This window comes from Rosa rugosa, chromosome 4, assembly GCF_958449725.1.
Source record: "Rosa rugosa chromosome 4, drRosRugo1.1, whole genome shotgun sequence".
NCBI lineage: Eukaryota > Viridiplantae > Streptophyta > Magnoliopsida > Rosales > Rosaceae > Rosa > Rosa rugosa.
Window position 1 is genome coordinate 43086598 of NC_084823.1, and position 18535 is coordinate 43105132.

Genomic DNA, 18535 nt, shown 5'->3' on the forward strand with positions numbered 1-18535 from the left:
AAAGAGCTGACCATTCCTCTTAGGGAAAACAAGAAATCTTAGAAATTGAGGGGATAATCTGATTGAGAAAAAAGTTGAAATTGGGTGATATAGTACTTACTGATCTGATATGACTCAAATCAAAGTGCTTTTAGAGGTTTCTGTTTCACTTCCAGGGACTAAAACAAGAAGAAATTTAACAAAATAAAGAAAAGCCTGATGCCAAAGAAGGACAAGCACACTATAGTTATTACAAGGTTATTACTCAATTGCTTGGATCAGGGTATTGATTTTTACAAGGTTTACTCGTGCAAGTTCGAACAAGTAAACATGGCCGGATCTCTTCAACAAGTGCATGGAGCCCGTGGACAAGTGTTTGAAGGATGCTGACATGAAGATGAGTAGCATCCACGATGTTGTTCTTGCCGGTGGCTCTCTAGAATTCCCAAGGTACGTGGTGCAACACCTGTTGCAAAATATGTTCAAAGGGAAGGTCCTCGATCTGCAAGGGATTTAACCCTGATGAGGTTGTCGCATGTGGCGCTGCTGTTCAAGCTGTCGTCTTGGGTAGTAGTGGTGGGAACATAAACGAAAAAATTCAAGACTTCACTCTCTCCGATGTCACACCAATGTCAGTCGGGATCGATGGAGAGCAGGAAAGGTGAATTTTCCAGGTTATTTATGAATGTTGTGAGTCCAAGAAACACTCGACTTCCTGTCATGAAGGAAGATGTGTGACTACTGTTTTGGACAACCAAGTTAGGATCAGGTTTTCAATTTATGAGGGCGAGAGTGCAACAGCATAGAATAATAACTTTTTGGGTGAATTTCGTCTTCATGACATTCCTCCTGCTTCTAGGGGCCGGTGTTCCTAGCTTCAAAGTTCGCTTTGAGATTGATGCCAATGGTATCCTCAGCGTCTCCGCTGAGGAAAAATCCACTGGTCGGAAATAAAGAATTACAATCACCAGTAATGAACAAGAAACAAAGACGGAGTGAGTAAATTTATGACTATATTCTATAGGTTTGAGCAGACTTAATTACTTTAAGAACTGCTAGCTCCAGTTATATGATAAGCACGTATATTATTGGTCTTAGAGATATTTGCATCCAAACTCCAATCTATTTGTTTAAAGACAACATCCAAATTATCTACATAGTTCTAGAATTCAACAAGAATAGTTGATGATCCTATTTGAATGTTGCATACAAATTAAAGCTGCAGCAGAAATTAAAAACATAGATAAGAAATTGATGTGATTTGTGATGAACGCAAATTTAATATGACTCGGGCGTCAAGGTTACATACAAACAAAAGAATTGAAAAGAAAAAGAATCTACTCTAAATCGATCGGTAGCTCGGAGCATGCAGGACAGCATCCATCATCATCAAGAGTTGGAAGGATGAATTGTGTTATAGGCTTTTTTGCGGTTTGACATTTATTTGAGATCGATTTATTCAAGTTTAAGCCATCTAAGTTTCATGCAAGCTCTTGAACTCATTCTATAATCGAGCCAACTTAAACTCAAGCTTCAGAAATCTCGAACAAGCCGGGTCAAGTTTGGGAAAAAAAATCAAGTGAGTCGATGAAAATTGCAGACTTGAAATTTTCTTTAGAAAGGGAAAAGAAAACTAAAGTACCTTGAAATTTGCTTAGGCTCGCTTATTTACATTGTTGGTTTGTTTGAACGTGGGCTGAGAATACTACAGTTTGGACCTCCAGTATTTTCTGAATATAGGCCCAAATTGCGACAAAACTAGCTTTGGTGGGTTTACGCACTTTTTTTTTTTTTCTTTCTTTCTCAATCAATGGACCGGAAAATCAGAAGGCTGGGATTTCGAGCTCCAAAATATGGTGATGGATCACGAGCGGCAACAGCTAACCATCAAAACGGTGAGCTCCAAGACAGTGAAGGTGTCCAGCAAGGGCTTTTACTATTTTAGTGGCTCGCAATGAGGTACGTAATCACGCATTTACTATTCATGAATCTTGCTGATCTGGGTTGTTGGTTAGGGTTTTGTAGTTTTGGGGAAAATTTAGGTATGTTTTGGTTTATGAGAACAAGGAATGGGAATTGCCGATTTTAGTTGGAGCGGTAAAGTGACAGTTTCTGCGAGTTTGTAGTTCTTGTTAAGTTCCTTAGCGAATTTCTATTATATTTCAAGATATCACGCATTTAGTCTTAAGTTTTACACACATCACCTTCAATTTTGTTTTTCGAGAAGCGAATTTAATGGATGACATCGAAATAATTTTCCTTCAAAATAGTATATGGGTGAATCATTTTTCTTCTTGTATCTTTGAAATTTTGTTATTTGTTATTTCATTCAGTATAGTCCAATGCAATTGTGGTTTACTGTATATGGTTGTGGTATATACATTCATCTTCTAGATGCTAGTTAGCCTTCCTTGTTGATGCTGTTGAACAACGAATTGTCTGAACTTTGTACTTTGCTTTAATGATTTTGTTGCCTCCACGTTTAGATTGGTCCCAAGCTGCTCCTTCCGTCAATTGTCGATCTTGATGCTAGCTAGCCTTCTCGATCTGTTACACGGTTGATGAATAAATTTTTGAGGGTTGTAAGTTTGCTTTGTAGAAGAAGGAATATAATGCTGCATGATGTCATTACGGTATTGTCTCGATGTTTAAGTCGGTCAATCAATGAAATTTTGAGTATATATATGTAGTTGTGCTGTGTATGAGATGAAGAATAAGAAAAGTAGTGATGTTGTTGCTTCTATGTTTGAATTGGTCCCGGTCCTTTTGCTCCCAGCCTCTTCTTTCTATTGTCCTTTGTGTTCTGAGAATAACCGATAACTTGAAAGATCGTCCATGGTGACAAATCTCAAGCTCCTAGCCACACCTATTCTCTCTACATGCAGAATCTGTACACTTAATGCTCTCCCCCTAATAATTTCAAAATTTTCGCTACACAATTCTTATTTGAAGCGTTTTAATTTTAATTGTTCACTTTTTATTAATCGTCTCAGATAACAATTAGTACGTGGTCCTTGTCCTATGCTTTCTTATGTTTTTGATTGACCTTTCAAGTTCAGAACAAAATAATATGAACTGTTTGTTTAGTTTCTTTCTAAATCTTTCATTCAAAAGATCTTCACTTTTGCTTCAAAAAAATATAAGAACTTTATAGTGCGGTAGATTTTGTTAGGCAAAACACCAAATTGGGTTCGAATAATTTCTTTTGGGACCCCTTATTTTGTTTCATACTTAAGAGTACAACTCTAAGAAGCAACGAACCTTTCCCCTTCTCTCACTGAAATTTAGCAACTTGAATTGACAACCACCATCTGCCCTAGTCAAGAAGTAGTTGCATAACATTGTTAATTGGAGTTTCCTCCGCCAACTTGAATTAGCATTATGCGGAGGAAACTCCAATTAACAGTGTTATGCAACTTTCAATTCAAGTTGCTAAATTTCAATGAGAAACTAGCAAAAAAAAAAAAAAAAATTAGAAGTTGAGAGACTTTATCGCTTTGTTTCATGTTTCGACAATTGCAAAAGGACACTCGTGTCCATGTTTCTACACTTGCACACGAACATGAAATCACTTCCCCTCTTTGTGATTTTGGTCTTCTCGTTCGTCTTCTTCGAACAATTTGGCATAATCATATCCGAATCAAAGGTGACGTCACAGTTTTAGTGATAGTGTTTTAGGGCCGGGAAAGCCTTGTTCTTAGGCTTATTCACTCATTGTCATTCAACATATTCACTTTATTCTCTTACACTTGATGATTCATCAGGTAATACTCATCGTGTGTATTCTGAAGCTGATTTAGTGGATGTATCGAAAATGTTCTAATTAGACAATTGATTGAAGATTTCTCGCTCAGTAGGGATGGCAAAAATTCTCAGCGGGTAGGGTACCTATCGGGTATTTGATCCTACTGGGGGAGAGATTCTCGGCTAATTGGGTAATGGGGATGGGGATACCCAATATTTGGTTTCTCAAATTGGGAATTGACACCCCTACGATACCCCGGGATCGTAACTGGAAAATAACATCGTAAAATAAGGAAGCTAAAGAAAACTAAAGTAAATAAGAAGATAAAACTGATTTTTCATTGATGCCTCTCACTATGATTACAAATGGTTATATAGAGCAGTAGCAAGACACGTGCAGTGTGCAGCACCCTACCAACAAAACGACGTCATTTGACTAATTAAAACGGTGCGTATCCACTCTAACAATATAACTCCTACTCAAACCTGGGAACCAATACTTAGATTCATAACAATCCATCCCCCTTTAAACAAACTTGTCCTCAAGTTTCACATTCTGAAACACAATCTGGGCACCGCTGCAAGATGTCATTTGAAACCCACAACCATTGGCAGTGTCTAGGTGTTGTTGGATAATCAAAGTCTTCAAATGGCAAGTAATCCATGCTTTTGTGCCAGGCTCTAATCAACCGCAAGGAGTACAAAATCATGATTAGAGCTTGATCAAGAAAGCCTGAAAATATTGGAGGAGAATCAGCATTAATGGAGCCATCCATAGTTTCCTGAATTTTGCATGTTCCATCAGCTAATGTTGTTTTCTTGACCAAAAGAGGCAGCTGCAAATGAATAAACATATTCCAAAGCAATGGAATAGTAGGTTCCTTGTCCCCATCAGTAATATCATCTTCCACGATCATCATTCCATCATCATGTAAAACAACACCAGCTCTCACATCTTCATCATTTACAGTAAGTCCACCAACTTCTTCATTGTCTTGTATACTAGGTGCAAAGACTAGTGGAATACCATTTCCTACATCCTCTTGTCTGAATTCTTTTAGAGTTGCAGCTTGAAAAAAGTAATCAACTCCCACTATAACATTTACTACAATTCGGAGTTTGTACCAACCCCATTTGTGCACATTCTCTATACCTCTTTTCTCAAGAAAAACTGTGCAGTGCTCAAGACAAATGTTCGTTGCTCTGGTAATTTGGACAATTTGTGTGACTCTGAGCAGAAGAAATGCACTAGCTCTGTTAATTATCAGCAAGCCTAGTGTATGTGCATCATCACTTAAACTACAAAAAGTATGTGCTTTCCCATGTCCAAGTCTGCACATTTTCTTACCAAGTCCAGCATGTTGCATGTAAAATATATCACTTCTAAATTCTTCTCCCATAGCAAACCCACTAACATAAGGTGCATCCAAGGCAGACATAACATATCCCAAGCACTTCGCATCTAGCTTCATATGGTTTTCAAGAAAATTCATATGCAGCTCAATGACGTCTACAGACAACCACATTGCTTCTAATGGACACTCACCAATTTCAAGGCCTTGTTTCTTCGAGTTCAATAACATCATAACAAGAGCATGGAATGGAGTATAAAAAGTGGAAGAGCATGTTGCCATGAAAAGCTCATCCTTATGAATATGTCCCACCATGTATTGAGAAAACTTGTTCATATTAGTCACAAAGCACCCACAATTATATCTTGGATGAAGTGGATCAAAATAGTACCTCAGAAAAGATAACTTTAAATTGCTTTTGAGAAAGTCAATAACTTCATCAACAAAAAACCTCCTTGGGTGGCAGATAGCTATAGTTTGGCAAAGGAAATGAAGTACAACCACATCAAATAGATAGGGGTTACCTCCAGTAACATCTGTGATAAGTAATGCAGACTTGAACTAATCATTATCCAACAGAGACAGTGGAAGAGAAAAACACCTCATCATCATCAAGGGTGGCCAAAGTTGATGAACTTGAAACCCCCAATCACGGCTAAAGGGTTGCACAATAGTCGCAATACCAGCATTGAAAATTGTAGTAGCAAGGCTGAAACAATGCATTTCAGAAGAGCAGCTGAAAACCTCTTTGAGGGTGACAGGAACTATGCCAAAATAAGAAAACCCCTGCTGAACATATACATTGACAACTGCATTTCGCAAGACGATATCAAATAAACCTCTCCTCATAGCAGAACCATGAACTTCTATAACCAGAGAAACACATTTCAAAGCTTCAAGTTTCCTGTCTTTTCTTTTCTTAAAAAACTCAATAATGAATCTCTCCTCATACATCAATGCATGTGTAACATTCCAGTCTACCATCTGATGATCAATAAGATATGCCCACATATGTATTATACTTGCAGCTTCTCTCTTCAACTTTGTATTATGAATTGCCAGCAACCAAATTAAAAAGGAAATTCCAACGTCATCCATTGTGATGTTCTTTCCACATATTGCAGCAACAATTGTATCCATTATACTAACATTTGAACTCATCAGCCGCTCCTGACTAACACTCTTTAAAAGCATTTTGACAAGCGCCTTCATATATTCATAAAATAACTCGCCATTTCTTTCCATTATCCAAAATGAGTCATCAGAAAGCAAATTTCCAGCATTATCGATGAAAGCAATATAAACCACAACATAGAGCTTATATAGGTAACACAATACCAATTCAAAAGCTGCTCGTAAATATTGAGGATCGAAAATGATGGTAGTGAATACCTGAGATACTAAGGTTTGGGTCAGTTCACCAAATCCGTCAAATGCTTCCTTGCAACAGAGTTTAGCCTCCTTTATCTCAGATTGACATAGTTGTAAGCAGAGAATCAACCGTTGCACTCCCTTTGCTTCAGATTGTGCATCAGCAAGAAATATCGGCATCTCACTGTCAAATTCAGCATGAACGTACTTTTGATTTCCATTTCTCCCATATTTTCTCTAGCACCATTTCAGAAGTCACTGGCATTTTTTCACTTTTGTCTCCAGCATACAATTCTCTTCACCAATATTACCATTCAAGAAGCCATTATCAATAATCATGATGGAGTCAAAACAACGTTTAGTTACATCATATAGTACCCCTTTTGCCTTATCAAAATGTCCCAACTTGCAAATTCAATACAGCAGAGCAAACTTTTCTTTGTCAAATTCATCGGTCATCGTTATCTGCTGCTCAATGTTACAATCAGGACAAGTATGGTCCTTGTCGAAGATGAAGCCTTTGACCCTAGAAACAAGTTTTTCAACAGCTTCCTGTTTGGGTGGCTCAAACACTACGAGCAATTTGGACCCACTTTCATGAGCCACATTCCTAACCTCAATTTCAATGTCAGAATCTTCTTTAGATCTCATATCATGCTCTTTTTGACAAGGAAAACTGTGCAAGAGTTCTTTTGACTCCTGCTCATTTATATTCTCAGCTTCAGCATATATAGAATGACATCGTTCTGCCTTGATACAAGAAACAATCTTATCAACTGCCACAACTGCACAGTCCCTATTTCCATCGGTAACGGTCATATGAGGATTCAAGAGAAAGTCAATATCATTGAATTGTGACATAGACTTGAAAAGCAATGAAGCCCTGTTAGCACCCTTCTTATCTATATGCTGTGTAACTTTTGGCTTGGGAAAATTGCTGCCTGCCAAGACTGTTGAAGCATCTCCAATATAACCAGTATCAATATCAGTGCCATCATAAAGCAACTCCTAAAATTCCTTGCTTTCATCTGGGTTGAATCCATCTATAACACCTTTTTTATTATTTTTCCAACTAGTATTAACAACACCCACGACTTCCATACTTTTATCACCACAAACTAATGTAGCAATTGAAGCAATAGTTGTACTGCGCATAACATGATTCATACTAGCATTATCACAAAATCCCAATATCACATCAGTACGTGGAAGACAAATTCAAATCACTATCCACAGGGGTTTTACAAATAATACCATTATCAGCAGGAATAAGTGATGAAGAAGCCTCGGTTGCAGCCGGAATCAATTCGGGTGTTGACGACGGTGGCGGAGAGCCAAACTTCAGTAGGTTATCAACTTGGCTTGCCGGAGATTGCAATGAACCCCTTAACAATCGTAGCTCCTCCCTGAATTCAGACATGAAGGTATCCATCGAACTCTGCAGCAATTCTTGCAATTTTCCGGATCCTTGTGGTGGTGAATATGGTTTCTCAGGCCCCTTAAGCTTGACCGTAGGCTCAGGTATGAGAGAGTAGCCGCCAGAGTCAACAATTGGGACCTCCCCATTATGTATCTGGTCAGTGTGAATAGAAATTCGTGAAGGGCCAGACACGGGTATGGGATAGAATGGATTTGGATATGAAATTGTATGTGGTTGCTCACAAACGGGAGGTGAAGGAGCAGAATGGTAAATAGGTGGTGTAGGCATGGTTTAGGTGGAGACGAAGTGTGAATTAATACTGGTAACCGATGGGTCATAGGTATGGCTTTATGAATTAACGTCGTCATCCCCAAAGGCATCACTAACGGTGTCAACCTCGCTATCACTCCCGAGCTCCACCCCGAACTCGTCCGCCTCAACACTGTTTCGTCGATTATGAACCTCCTCAGCCATGACAGCACCGACCTTGCAATCGACGCCGTTCAGTTTCATCAGTTGTCTGATTCCGACGCGGGTGAGATGGTCGTCGTCTACAGTACTCTTGCGACGATTGAGAATCTGAAAGAGTTTGAACCGGCAGCAGTGGAGTTTGTGTGCGAAAAGATCAAATTGTTGGAATGGTTGATGAGTAAGATTAAGATGAAGGAGTTTGATACTCTGAATGTGTACAAGGAGATGAAAGAGAAGGGAATGGAGTTAAATGTTGTTCTCGAAATGCCCCCCAGGATGGCCTTTGAGAAGCTTCAGTTAATGGGGTTTCCATTTCTGAGACCTGAAGATTACTATGGAAAAATGGTGAAGTCGGAGTCCCAATTGGGGAAAGTGAAGAGCCAATTTTTGGTGGAAATGACTACCAATCAAAGTCAAACCTCATCGTTTCAGGTATGCACTACATTGAATTTAAATTTTCAAGATGTCAGAAGTGCTTTTGAGAGTATCTTATCTGGTATGCTTAAGCTATATCATAATTGCTTGAATGGTAAAGTTGGAGAAGAAAATTGGCCTCCTGATAAGTGGATTGAGAAAATGAATAGGGATGTCAATAATTTGTTTGATAAATGGTTGAGTAGTAAAACTAGACTTCATAGTTTCCACGATGCTACTGTTCGTGACGAAGGTTGGGGGCTTGCTACTCTTGGTGAAATTTTTTATGCTGCTCATGTCAGTGTAGAAGCTTTCTTTCAATTGCTAGACAAGAAAATTAGTGGCATAGTTACTGACAAATTGGACAACAAGCCTTCTTTGGGTTCTAACGACCTTGGTTCAAATGAAGCAACCAAACTTGTTAGTGACCATAATGATATTTTTATTATGGGCTGCACTAAGCCTCCTGATGATTTCAAAGTTGATGATCACAGTTATGATTTCCACAGAATTTTCATTAAAGCCCTGATTGCGTTCTACTTGAAATACATTGATCAGTTGCCCAGCCTTGGAAGGTATGATGATAGTCATGCTAAAGTTTCATCTACCATTTTGAATGATGAAAATTATATGTTTGTGACTGTTGTGAATCTATATATGCACTGCTTTAGTTTTTAAAGTACTGTCCAATTGGTATAGTTGAGGTACCAAAGAAGTGGTTTCTGGATGCGACGAGTATGAATTCTCATATCATAGAAGTGATGAGTTTTGGTTTTGAGTTGCTAATGCATCAACACATGTGGTTACGTTGCATCTCAAGTCGTCTTGTCCATATTGCTTCTGTAACAGAGTCTTGCTCAGGAAATTCTGAAATTCCATTTGGCACTTACTATCTTATAAAACCTAATGACCTTTTCATCATAGTTGTGTATCTCGATCTACTGCCAATTGAAGACACAACGCATTGATGATGTAGCCAACAATCTGATTACACAAGCTGCATTCAATGACAAATTGGACATTTTCCAGTCAAGTTATTTAAGTGGAGGTATTGTAGTCTCCTCTGATATCCATGATTTGGATGATAGTGCTTTCAATGATAATGTTGGGAATTTGCTTCCTGATGACACATTTGGGATAATGGTAAGGAATGCCAACTTGTTTCATGAATATATGAACATGCTTGCCAAAATGCTTTTCAGGAGTGGTAGTAAGGAGCGGGTGAATTCAAATGTTAGTCTAATGGATACAATTGTTGCTGCATTATGTGGAAAGGGCATTGACTCCATTGAGTTACATGTTAAGATGGATGGTGTTGGAATTTCATTTTTATTTTGGTTGCTTGCATTTCCTAATACGAAGTTTAAAAGAAAAGCTGCAAGTATAATCCAAAGCTTGGCATATCATATTGACGATTAGATGGTGGGCTGGAATGTTATACATGCCTTGATGTATGAAGAGGGATTCATTATTGAGTTTTTTGAGAAACCAAAAGACATGCTTGAAGCTTTGATAGATGCTACTACCAATTCGAGAATTGATGATCTGAACTGGCAAGAGACACCTTACCTTGCCACTGTGGATATTTATGTTCTGTACAGGAAAGTGATGTTGAATTTGCTTCAAGCGAAGTTCTCAAAAGCTACAGTTGTTCAGGGCGCAGCCTATATAAGCCTAAGAGTTAAAGCTTACATGGCTGGTGGCTGTTCTAAAGACATTGCTCACACTTGGTTGTCAAAATTTCCAGCAGTTCAATTTTGCAGATTAAGTGATGATGCACGTACACTAGGCCCGCTACTAATTGACAGAGCTAGTGCATTTCTTTTGCTCAAGGTAACCCAGATTGTCCATACTGCGAACATTGGTTTTGAGCTCTGCACAGGTTTGAACATGATGTATTCTAAACTATTGGTTATGCCTATGCTTGTCATTTATGCAATTGTTTCTCTATTTGAGTATCTATATTGTTGGAATGTTGATTCATCAATGACAGAACATGAGTCGGCTTTTCTAGAAACAGAAGGTGTAGAAAATTTGCACAAATGGGGTTGGTACAAACTCCAGATTGTAGCAAATGCTACAGTGGGAGTTGATTATCTTAACCGTTTAGTTCTTAGGTCATTATGTATAGATCACTTCTGCAAATTTTCAGCCAAATTAATGATCGTTAAGGCATCCAAAACTGCAATTTACACGAACGAACTGAATCTGTTGAACCGGAACCGTTCGTATTTATTGCTGTAAATTGCAGTTTTGAATGTCTTAACGATCCTCAATTTGGCTGAAATTTTGCAGAGATGATCTATACATTAGAACATAAGAACTGAACGGTTAAGATGTGAATATATGATCGAAAAGTGGGCAAAAACTGCAAATCATTTCCTAAGGCTAAGGTAAGGACGTCCTTACCCAAGAAGCCCTATATGTATATATATATATATATATATAGGATTAACAATAGGGATAGGGCATTAGACCAACTTTTCTATCACATTTCGGCATCTCAACCGTTTAGTTTTTAGGTTCTAATGTGTAGATCATTTCTGCAAATTTTCAGCCAAATCGGTGATCGTTAAGGTATCAAACTAGAAAAAATCAATGAATGAACCAAATCTGTCAAACTTGAACCGTTCATACTTATAATCTTAAGTCACCATTTTGAATGCCTTAATGATAATCAATTTGGCTAAAAATTTGCAGAAGTGATCTACACATTATGAACTAAAAACTGAACGGTTAGAGCAACTCCAACAAGGAGGTGCCATACCAGAACTGGGCAATTTTTGAGACTGCATCATCTCCAACGGGCCAAAATGGGGGGGTTTGGTTCTGGAATTATGGAACTTGGCTCTAAACCAAGTCTCATATATGAGACTTTTTCAGTTCCAGGACCGGCTGCTGTGGATCGGGGGCCACAAGCTGAGCTGTGGGTTACCACTGTCGGACGAAACGCGCTGGGCCAGGAGAAGAAATTGACGCGCTCGGCTGGAGGGAAGAGAAAGGAGAAGACGCGCGCGTGGCGCGATGGAGGAAGAAGAAAGTAGACATATTTGCTGCGTTGCTGGGCCCCACATATATTTAATCCAAGGGCTTAGATTGGAGGAGAAAAAATGATCAACGGCTCTTGTTAAATTGAGGATTATTAATTCCATTTTTAACCGAAAAATAAATAAAAAATTATCAGAAAATAGGGAAAAAAATATACCCGTGGAATTAATTCCATTCTATAAATACCAATTCATTTTTTCCTAATTCCTCACACAAAACATTCTCCATTTCCTTCAAAATTATTCATTTATTTTGCCATATCATACATGGCAACATAACACGACAAAAATATTTATTATGAATTTTTTTAAAAAAAATTAATTAAATGATAAGAATAATTTTTACATTTTATGATAAAATTAGAATTAAGATTTTTACCTTATATAATTAAATTAACATATTTTTAATATAATTTTCACAAACATTATACTCATTTACTATTTTAATCAAAAATAGTGAAAATAGCACCCCTATATAGCATCTCATTGTTGGAGATGAGAATGAGTTCTATATAAATAGTGCAACAAGGGGGTGCTAAAATGAGGATAGCACCCCCAAATAGAACCTCCTTGTTGGAGTTGCCCTTAAGATGCTAAAATATGATAAAAAAAAGTTGATCTAATGCCCTATCCCTAAAAAAGACAAAAAAAAAAAAATCTCTCACTAGAAGGGCCCTGTATGTGTGTGTGTGTGTGTGTGTATATATATATATATATATATATATATTAGCGATAGAAATCGTTCAAGAGGGCATCCCAATTGGAAGCATTCAAACACTAAAAAAAGTTTGACTCTAGAGCTAAGATAGAACAAACTAGAAGGTGTACTACACCAACAAGTTGTTCTTGTACAATAAAACACTGTTTTGAAACACTTATAGATAAACTAGCAAAAAATAAAGATAAATCTTCAGTCTCCTTAAGATAATTACCAACAATTGAACTATTGTCATGACTTTGAGATTTATAAACCAAACCATCAGAATCTGCAATTCAGATATGTAAGACATATGTAGACCAATCAAAACTAGACGCGTCCCAGCATAAAGAACATTGTTCGCTAAGAGATGCAATTGTGGTCCTCATATCGTGATCATACTGAGACTTTTTATAAAATGTAGAAATGAGCAATCCACTTGAAAGTAAAAGCAGCACACCAAAGAAATAATAATAGCAAAATTGAGCCAAAAATCCAAGAAAATATCGTCCGGGTCCCAAATCCAGACCCTTGGAGAGATTAGGCCCAGCCAATGGGCTTTGAATCGGGCCCGAAAACTGCCCAACAATTTGACTCCCCTTTTTACTTGGAGACCCATCAGGAAGGCACCCAGTCACAGCCACCCATCTCCATTGTCGTTACCAACACAATCTGCAACTCAGGCGTCGTCTCGATGCAGCGCAACCACCATAGCCACCAACTCAGGATTCAACTGCTGCACTGGAACACCGCTAGCAATCCTAACAATGGCAGACCAAAATACAAGGAGGACGGAGAAAGAGACCCGCATCACCAAACATTGTCGTTGGCTTGCTAAGAAGCCAAGCGCCAACAAGTTCTCCTACCCATAAGCAAACCATATTCCATGATACCGCAAACTTGCTTGGACTTGGATCCCACATACCTCTTGGGGCAATAATACCCAACTGCCCGACATCCACATCTCAATAAGAATAAATAACACCGAAATAGGTAATAAAATGTCGATCAAGGTGACTACAAAACCGTTTTAATTAGGACTGACCTAGCGCTCTGCTAGGGTTTACTTTCTAGGGTTCTAGAAAGCAAGTTTCCGGTCTATCTTCGACATGGATATCCTTAGTTGGAATTGCAGGGGGATCTGCAACGACACAACAAGGAGGGCGTTGAAGGATTTAATCGTTCAGAATCGTCCTCAGATCGTCTTTCTCTGTGAGACAAAAAGCAGTAGCGTTTCTGGCTTCCGTGATCTACATCATGCGCTAGGATTTCCACACTCAAAGGAGGTGTTGAGTGTTGGGCAATCAGGAGGGTTAGGGATGTTCTGGAATGATGAAGTTAATGTGCAGGTTCGTACTTTTTCTGCCCACCATATTGATCTGGAGATTGGTGGTGGTCCGGGAGATCCGAGATGGAGGCTAACTGGGTTTTATGGGTATCTTACAACGGCGGAGAGAGATAAGTCTTGGAAATTGCTCAGAGACCTCCGTGATCTGGATTCCTTGCCTTGGGTTGTTATTGGGGATTTCAATGAAATTCTTAATAATAGCGAGAAGTTGGATGGACCTCCAAGAGCAGAGCGACAAATGCGTGGGTTTCGTGAAGCCCTAGGATATGGGGACCTTCTTGATCTAGGGTTTCAAGGAGTGATGTCTACGTGGTGGAATTCTGAGACAAGACTCAGACTGGATCGTGCGGTCTGCACCCCTTGTTGGTACGATATCTTTGGTTGTGCTCGAGTCCGACATTTACCGCCGAGTGATTCAGATCACGTCCCAATATTGCTGCAGGCTAGTGCAGTTCAGTTGCCCCAGCAATCAAGTCGGCATCGCTTCAAATTCGAAGCGTTTTGGCTTCAGCATGGTGAGTGTGATGGGGTAGTGAAGAGTGCATGGGCTACTGACGTTGTTGGTAGCCCTATGTATTCTGTTGTTAAGAAAATTGAGCACACTCGCCTGCGACTCAATGTCTGGCAGAGGCAGACTTTTAAGGCTCGTCAGCAGGAGATGCTAGGCATAAGGGAACGTCTAGAGGAGTTGTTAGGGGTACCGTTTACGATGGGTGCTCAACATGAGAAGAAAGATTTGATGGGTCGTCTACAGTCACTTCTGTCACAGGAAGAGTTGTTTTGGCGACAAAGATCAAAGGTTTCTTGGTTAAAGGAGGGGGATAGGAATACTAGCTATTTCCATCGAAAAGCTGCAAATCGAAGGAGGAAGAATTCGATTCCGGGTTTGTATGATGAACAAGGTCAATGGTGTGATGACGATGATGGAATGGAAAAGGTTGTCACTAACTACTTCACAAAAATGTTTACTGCATCAAACATTGATCTGGAAGCTGTAGAAACTACTCTTGCAGCTATACAGCCTTGTGTCACGCATGGTATGAATGAGAAGCTTTGTGCGTCGTATTCTCAAGAGGAAGTGAAGAATGCATTATTCCAGATGTATCCTACTAAATCTCCGGGACCGGATGGCATGCCTCCCATTTTTTTCCAACACTATTGGGAAACTATTGGAGCAGATGTTACAGAGGCAGTTCAGGATTTTCTGCATTCAGGTCAACTACTTCCTCAAATCAACTTTACTCATATTTGCTTGATTCCCAAAGTAAATAATCCGGAACACATGTCGGATTTGAGGCCAATTGCTCTCTGTAATGTGATTTACAAAATTTGTTCAAAGGTAATTGCTAACAGGTTGAAGCAGGTTCTACCCTCTCTGATTTTCCCTTATCAGAGTGCTTTTGTTCCTGGGAGGTTGATCACTGATAACATTCTGGTAGCTAATGAGATTGCCCACTTTGTTCATAATAAGAGAGAGGGAGGGGAAGGTTTTATGGCATGGAAGCTCGATCTCAGTAAAGCATATGATCGAATCGAATGGACTTTTCTAAGAAAGGTTCTGGACCGGTTTGGTTTTAATCATGGTTGGATTGAGATGGTGATGCAGTGCATTAGTTCAGTGAGATACTCTTTTTTGGTGCGTGGAAAACCCCGAGGTTTAGTTATTCCAAGTAGAGGATTGAGACAAGGGGATCCACTATCCCCTTATCTATTTCTACTTGGCGTTGAAGGTTTTTCTGCTTTGCTAAGACAGAAACAGGAGATGGGTTTTCTCCCAGGTATTGAGGTATTTCATGATGCTCCAGCCGTAAATCATCTTTTATTCGCGGATGATAGTATGTTATATGCTCATGCTTCTTTGGAGGACTGTTACCAGATTCAGGATGTTATTGAAACATATGGGAGAGCTTCTGGACAACTTGTTAATTTCGATAAGAGTTCAGTGGTTTTCAGTAAGAATGTGTCAGACTTTATGCAAGATGAAGTGTCGAGTCTACTAGGTGTTGAGGTGGTTGAATCTCATGAACGTTATCTAGGGCTGCCTACTTATGTGGGGAGGAAGAAAACAGCTACCTTTCAATTTATTAAGGACAATCTAGCTAAGAAGCTTTCTTGTTGGCAAGGGAAGATGTTGAGTGGAGCAGGAAAAGATATATTGATCAGAGTAGTGGCACAAGCTTTACCTACCTATGCAATGAGTGTGTTTCAGTTAACAAAGAACTTTTGTCTGGATCTTGAGCAGATGTGTGCCCGATTTTGGTAGGGAAGCACTAATGACAAGAGGAAAATACATTGGAAAACATGGAATGCCTTGTGTAATCCGAAGGAAGAGGGAGGTCTTGGCTTTCGTAGCCTTTCAAACTTCAATTCAGCAATGCTTGTTAAGCAGGTGTGGAGGGTGATTTCTAACCCCAACTCTCTTTTTGCTCGTCTTTATAAAGCAAAGTACTACCCTACAGAGTCCTTTTGGACAGCAGAATTACATACCTCTCCTTCTTATTCATGGAAAAGTATTTTCTCTACCAGGGAACTTTTACAAGAAAGTGTTTATTGGCAGATTGGTAATGGGACGCAGGTAAACATTTGGTCGGACTCATGGGTGCCTAGCTTACCAAGTGGGCAACCCGATGTGAATGCAACGGCCTTGGAGGAGGTGGCCGGGGTACAGGATCTGATCTCCAATACTGGAAGTTGGAATGTTGAGCTAATTAATAGGCTTTTTTCTGTGGAGGAAGCAGAAGCGATATTGAGCATACCACTAAGCTCAAGGAATGTAGAAGATAGATTGGTATGGAAGTTGGAGAGGGACGGTAAGTATTCGGTAAAAACTGCTTATCGATTCTCTTTTTCTCATTCTAATTCTAGAAGTCCATTTGAACTCTTTGTTGGTGTCGATTTTTGGAAGAAATTATGGAAGGTTGTGATGCCTAGTTCAGCGAAGATTCATATTTGGAGGGTTTGTCATAACATTCTCCCTTCAAAGGACAGGTTACTGTCTAGAAGAGTGCCTTTGGAAACACAGGTTTGTGTTCTTTGTGAAAGTGCAACTGAGACATCTTTGCACATTTGTCGTGATTGTCCTTTTACAAAACAGGTTTTACAGGGTAATGGTGTGTTGGTTCACACTTGTTTCAGTCCACAAGCTTTGAATTGTGACTTGCTAGGGTGGTTGAGCATCTGTGTTCAGGCTTTATCGTTAAAGGATTTGGGGGATCTTCTGTTTCTTTTGTGGAGTGTGTGGAAGGAAAGAAATAGTAGAGTATGGGATGATAAGAAAGGTCAACCTTGGGATGTTCTGCTTAAGGCTACTACAAGATTACAGGATTTTCGTGTTCATAATACTAGGCCGACATTGAGGGAGACTAGCAGCTCAAGATTGGCTCGGTGGCGGGCTCCATCAGTGGGGATCTATAAAATTAATGTGGATGGCAGTTTTGATCATGTTTCAAGAAAAGGTAGCGCTGGTTTTGTGGTGCGTGATTGCAATGGCACCATGATAGCAGGTGGAGGGAAACCGCTGTGTGGTTTGCTTTCAACTGAACATGCCGAAGCATTGGCATGTAAACTAGCTTTTGATTTTGTCTTGGATCAGGTTTTGGTACCGGCCATAGTGGAGACTGACTCTCAGCTTGTGCAGCAGCAATTGTGCAGGTCTGAGGGGAGTAATTTCTCACAGCTTGGGCGGATTTATGATGATTTGGGCTCCACCTTGAGAGCTCACTCTAATTTGAATGTAGTTTATACTAGAAGAGGTGCTAATAAAGCAGCGCATCTGATGGCTGCATCTGCTAGTTCGTTCTCTCGAGAATGTTTTTATTTTTCTCCTCCTCCCTTTCTGCTTGCTGTTATTGCAGCTGAGCAAGACCATATGTAATTCTTATTATTCTTAATAAAAGTTGACCTCTTCTTTTCAAAAAACACCGAAATAGGTGGAAGCAAGAAGAAATTGTTGAGGAAAGGTAACAGCTTGCTTTCGCCACAAAACAACGAACACCTCGAAAGACAAGCAAGTCGCGAGGCTTCCTCCTATGCGCCAACAACAAAGGCAAGCAAAATCACTTACAATGATAAAGAGTAAAGGAGCGGCGGCCATGGCCGTGCTCATAGGGCTCAACGCACTGTATAGCGTTACTAGGTTTTTTTTTTTTTAACCTAATAGTAAATATTATTTTGTGAACAAGATTATATATTATGTTTATTCATATTATTTAATATTTAAATAAACTTTCTTTTAGACTATGTTGATAAGTATTACTGCATCTGAAAGATAAATTATAAATTTTTTTTTATGATATTGAAAGTGTAATTTTATACTTTTTGAACTCAATTATTATATAATAGTTATTGTTAAAGTGAACTAGAAATATATTGGGCTAAATACATATTACTACCCTGTAGTTTGGGTCCAAAATCAATTCAGTCCCTGAACTTCTAATTTCATCAAAAACACCCTTGCACTTTCAATTTTGATCTAATAGGTCAAATTTGTTAGTTTTCCGACAATTGAGTTATTTAACTTGTTAATGTGGCTCATATATGACCTATGTTTTATGATGTGATGTCGAGGTGACCTGCATAGTCAATTTAGGAGTGAGTCCTACTCTTAAAAATAAATAGTTTTTCAACAAATAATCCAACTATAACTTGAACCCATAACAGAATATTAACGAATTGGACCTATTATATCAAAAT

The 18535-nt window shown here is 39.0% G+C and overlaps 1 protein-coding gene across 1 annotated transcript; it reads left to right on the plus strand.

Annotated features, from left to right (window-relative positions):
• The first annotated feature begins 10170 nt into the window (after positions 1 to 10170).
• On the plus strand, positions 10171 to 17717 carry LOC133744858 (uncharacterized). The gene is made up of 3 exons (XM_062172888.1): positions 10171 to 10868; positions 13631 to 16007; positions 16107 to 17717. Exons 1-3 carry the CDS (start codon positions 10171 to 10173, stop codon positions 17715 to 17717), a joined length of 4686 nt encoding a protein of 1561 aa, XP_062028872.1.
• The last annotated feature ends 818 nt before the right edge of the window (positions 17718 to 18535 follow it).